Here is a 5,599-nt window from a genome sequence, read left to right as displayed (position 1 = left end):
CCTAGTGAAGGAAAAAGAGTACACATATCTCATAATACGCTTTGAATGTTGTCTCGTTAAAAATCTTACCAGGAAAACCAACTTGGGACAAAATCATAGTTAAGGAAAAGAGTACAATGCGTATTTCGCTCCCCCTGATGAAAACTTTCCTTGATATCTCGGAGACGGCGCATTCCAATCTTGTATCTCAACTTCTCAAACGTTGATGTTGGCAATGCCTTAGTGAATAAATCAGCAAGATTATCACTTGAACGAATTTGTTGAACTTCTATCTCACCATTTTGTTGAAGATCATGCGTGAAAAAGAACTTTGGTGAGATATGCTTTGTCCGGTCTCCTTTGATGTATCCTCCTTTCAGTTGAGCTATACATGCAGCATTATCTTCGTACATTGTGGTTGGTATATTCTTTTTCAAAGAAAAACCACACATTTCCTGAATATGATGGGTCATTGATCTCAACCAGACGCACCCTCGACTTGCTTCATGGATGGCTATTATTTCTGCATGATTTGAAGAAGTGGCTACCAACATTTGCTTCATTGATCGCCAAGATATTGCCGTGTCTCCACATGTAAACAAATAGCCTGTTTGTGATCGAGCTTTATGCGGATCAGATAAATACCCTTCATCTGCGTAACCAATCACTTCTGACTTGAATTCATTGGAATAGAATAAACCCATGTCCATGGTCCCCCGAAGATATCGAAGTATGTGTTTAACACCATTTTAATGTCTTTTTATTAGGGAGGAACTTAATCTTGCCAGTAGACTTAATGCAAAACAGATATCTGGTCGAGTATTGTTAGCAAGGTACAGTAGTGCCCCGATCGCACTAAGATAAGGAGTTTCATCACCAAGAAGCTCTTCATCATTCTCTTGAGGTCGAAATGGATCTGTATTGATGTCAAGCGATCTTATCACCATTGGAGTACTCAATGGATGTGAGTTATCCATGTAAAAATGCTTAAGTATCTTTTCTGTGTACATTGATTGATGAACAAGTATTCCATTTGACAAATTCTCAATCTGTAGGCCAAGACAAAATTTTGTCTTGCCGAGATCTTTCATTTCAAATTCTTTTTTTCAGACACTCAACAGCTTCTAACAGCTCTTTACGAGTGTCAATGATGTTCAAATCATCAACATACACAGCTATTATTACAAATTCAGACCCCGACCGTTTAATGAAAATGCAGGGACAAATCGGGTCATTTTTGTACCCTTTCTTTAGCAAATATTCACTCAGACGATTGTACCACATCCTTCCTGATTGTTTCAATCCATACAGAGATTTCTGAAGCTTTATTGAACAAGTTTCTCTTGAATCTTTGTATGCTTTAGGCACTTTGAATGCTTCAGGAATTTTCATGAAAATGTTGTGGTCCAATGAGCCATATAGATAGGCTATGACAACGTCCATTAGACACATTTCAAGTTTTTCATGAACTGCCAGATTTATGAGATATCTGAAGTTGATTGCATCTACCACTGGAGAATATGTCTCCATATAATCAATGACAGGTCTTTAAGAAAAACCTTGAGCAACGAGTCGGGCCTTATATCTCATGACTTCACCTTTCTCATTTTTTTTCGTACAAAAACCCATTTGTACCCCACTGGCTTGATACCTTCAGGTGTTCGGATTATTGGTCCAAAAACTTCACTTTTTTCTAGTGAAGTCAATTCAGCTTGAATTGCATCCTTCCATTTTGGTCAATCATTTCTCTGTCTACATTCGTGAACAGATTTTGCCTCAAAATCTTCATCTTGTTGCATTATTTCAATAGCAACATTATAGGCAAATATGTTGTCAATCACAACATTATTTCGGTTCCACAACTTTCTTGTCGAGACATAATTCATTGAAATTTAATTGTTTTCAGAAGTTCGAACCTCCTCATTATCATGTGTTATGACTTGGGTCTCATCTTGAGAAATTTCTTTCAACCCATGATCATCTTGATCATTTATCCTTTTCTCTTTCGAGGATTTTTATCCTTGGAACCAATTGGTCTACCACGCTTCAAATGTGGTCTAGACTCATTTGCCTTAACAATTTGTTCCGTCGGGATATCAACTCGAACTGGAGCATTAACAGCTGGAATATGCGATTTAGTAATCCTTGGAAGATTAGTAAATGCATCTGGTAGCTGATTTGCAATGTTCTGCAAATAAATTATTCTTTGAACTTCTTGCTCACATTGGTTTGTTCGAGGATCCAGATGAGATAGAGATGATGAATTCCAATCTATCTCTTTTCCCAACGACTTATGTTCTCCCCCTAATGTTGGGTATACTGATTCATCAAAATGACAATCAGCAAATCTTGCCTTAAATAAATCTCCAGTCATAGGCTCCAAATATTTTATGATTGAAGGAGATTCATACCCAACATATATCCCCAACCTTCTTTGGGGCCCCATCTTTGTGCGTTGTGGTGGAGCAATTGGGACATACACCGCACATCCAAAAATTCTAAGATGGGAAATGTTTGGCTCTTGACCAAAAGTCAATTGTAATGGGGAGAATTCATGATAATTGGTAGACCTTATGCGCACAAGTGCTGCTGCATGCAAAATAGCATGCCCCCACATAGACACATATAACTTTGTTCTCATTAGTAATGGTCTAGCTATCAATTGCAGACGTTTAATCAATGATTCTGCTAGACCGTTTTGAGTGTGAACATGCGCAACTGAATGTTCAACTGTTATACCAGTAGACATACAATAATCATTAAATGCCTGAGATATAAACTCACCAGCATTATCTAGACGGATTGTCTTTATTGTATAGTCTGGAAATTGTGCTTTCAATCTTATTATTTGAGCCAGCAATCTCACAAAATCCATGTTGCGAGTTGATAATAAACACACATTTGACCATCTTGTAGAAGCATCTATCAAGACCATATAATATTTAAAGGGTCCACATGCAGGTTGAATTGGTCCACATATATCACCCTGTATACGTTCCAGAAACGCAGGGGATTCAATTCCAACCTTAACTGTTGATGGTTTAATGATCAACTTTGCTTGAGAACAAGCAGCACAAGAGAATTCCTTTGATTGAAGGATCTTTAAGGTGTTCCCTTGTAAATTCTCAATGATTTTGCGCATCATATTATATCCGGGATGGCCCAACCGGTCATGCCAAATGATAAAATCATTAAAATTATTAAACCTTTTGTTTACAACGGCATGTGATTCAACTGTACTTATACTTGTATAGTACAACCCAGAAGAAAATGCAGGTAATTTTTCATGCACAATTTTCTTCTCTACATTAATTGTAGTAATGTAAAGGTATTCAACCTTTTCTTCATTAGCCGTCTCAACATGATAGCCATTTTGGCGAATAACTTTGAAACTTAATAAGTATCTTTGAGACTTACTACAATATAATGCATTATCAATGCTTAATATTGTCCCTCTAAGTAGTAATAAGGTCGCTCTTCCAGAGCCCTCAATTAATTTTGTACTACCTCATATTGTGTTGACATATGCCATTTTCATAACCAAATTAGAAAAGTATTTCTTTTCTTTTAATATTGTATGCGTTGTAGCACTATCAAGAAGGCATACATCTCCATTACTCATCTTGAATCCAACTGACAACTGGGGATTTCTATTAATTTTCATTAAAATAAAATACATTAAAAGAAGGAAGAAACAAAATTAAACAACGAAAATTTAAATACTTCAACATGAATAACATAATAATTAAAAACACATAAGTAAAATATTAACAAACATCATTCCCCAGCTAAAAGATCAAACATCAGTTTCGATCTCCAAAGAAGTCATCAACTTCCATATGAGTAATGTCACCAAGGCCATTAAAAACATCATCCTTTAAAGTCAAATGTGCTTCAATATCCTTATCATATTTCTAAGATGTTCCCGGTTTATCATCATCTTTAAGAGTCATATGTGACTCAGCTCGAGCATTGGAAGAGGAAGCACCACTTTTATTTCCTTTCTTTTTAAAAGAATTTTGATAGAGCCTTACAAAATGCTCATGTGTGCGACATTCATTCTTCCAATGGCCTTTCATGCCACAACGACGACAATTACTTTTTGAGGGGTTATTTTTTGAGAATTCATGTTGTTCTCCCTTTTATTATGACCACCACCTCGACGATTAGTGTATCGTATCTTATCTTTGTCACGTCCCGTACATTATTATAGCCCCGATGATCATCTCTTTTTACTTCGGATTGATCACGTGCTTCCACCACATTTGCCTCCGGTAATGGAGCAGCTCCAGTAGGACGAACTTCATGATTTTTCATTAAAAGAGCATTATGTTGCTCAGCCACCAAAAGACATGAGATTAGTTCAAAATATTTCTGAAAATTCTTTTCACGATGTTGTTGCTGCAATATCACATTTGAGGCATGGAAAGTAGTAAGTTTCTTTTCCAATATGTCCTCATCTTTTATAGTCTCCCCACATAATTTTAACTGGGCAGTTATCCTGAATACAACAGAGTTGTATTCAATTACGGTCTTAAAATCTTGAACCCGTAAATGCATCCACTCATAACGAGCTCTTGGCAACACTATTGCCTTTAGATGGTCATATCTCCCCTTTAAATCAGTCCACAATTCAAGTGGATCTTTTAACGTCAGATATTCAATCTTCAGGCCCTCATCAAGATGATGACGAAGGAAAATCATAGCCTTCACCTTATCTTGACTCGATGATTCATTTCCCTGAGTAATAGTGGCATCAAGACCTTTAGCAGCCAAGTGAATCTCAGCATCGAGTACCCATGAAAGATAATTCTTTCCAGAAATATCTAATGCCACAAACTCAAGTTTGGATAAATTCGACATAATGAAATTATGAGAGAATATGTGAATTAAATAAAAATATTTATATAATACCTTTGCAAGTAGCAACTTCATGCTGATAACGTGTTGTAAAGAAAGCTCAGAATATAAGAAGAAAAAGACAAGAAGTATAAGATAGAGGAGAGAATTTTCTTATTCAAGTGTATCATACAATGGTGAATGATATCTCTATTTATAGTGTTGAGATATCATAGTCAAAGGTCACCTTGGAATTATACATAGTTATCATCAAGGTTCATATCACCTTGAAATCTTATCACATTGGAAACATTAATACATGAATCCAATTAATTGTTGGATAACTCTAATGAATCATCCACATATACAATGAATTTACAACATCTCTCTCATTTTACCATTTATTGAATTTTTCCCCCTAAAGTCACTCACCTACTGCAAAAATATTTGTATTTATATCAATAAATTCAAGATTATGTTGTATATTACTTTATAAATTTATTTGTATTCATATTTCTTACTTGTGTCAGTTACTAGATTAAAAAGCTCGGGCAGGCCCGGGCCCAATGTATATTCATTTAGTTATTATTTATGTTATATAAATTAAATTAGAATAGTTAATTAAATTTTTAAATATTTATTATTTTTTATTTTTATTATATACTTAATGTATTTTTTGAATAATATCTTCGACATATATGATATTTTGAGAGTGAATTAATTTTTGTATATTTTTAAAAATATTTTAAATTATTAATTATTATGATTTATGTGGCACATG

General features: G+C 34.9%; 1 protein-coding gene across 1 annotated transcript; it reads right to left on the bottom strand.

Annotated features, from left to right (window-relative positions):
• Window positions 1-3,893: 3,893 nt before the first annotated feature.
• LOC107001297 lies at window positions 3,894-4,842 on the bottom strand. Its single transcript, XM_015199405.1, has 2 exons — window positions 4,216-4,842; window positions 3,894-3,983 (listed from the first exon to the last, which is right to left on the bottom strand). Exons 1-2 carry the CDS (start codon window positions 4,840-4,842, stop codon window positions 3,894-3,896), a joined length of 717 nt encoding a protein of 238 aa, XP_015054891.1.
• Window positions 4,843-5,599: the final 757 nt, after the last annotated feature.

Source organism: Solanum pennellii, chromosome 10 (genome assembly GCF_001406875.1).
Source record: "Solanum pennellii chromosome 10, SPENNV200".
In the NCBI taxonomy this organism is placed as follows: domain Eukaryota; kingdom Viridiplantae; phylum Streptophyta; class Magnoliopsida; order Solanales; family Solanaceae; genus Solanum; species Solanum pennellii.
This window is presented reverse-complemented; position numbering and strand designations above follow the sequence as displayed.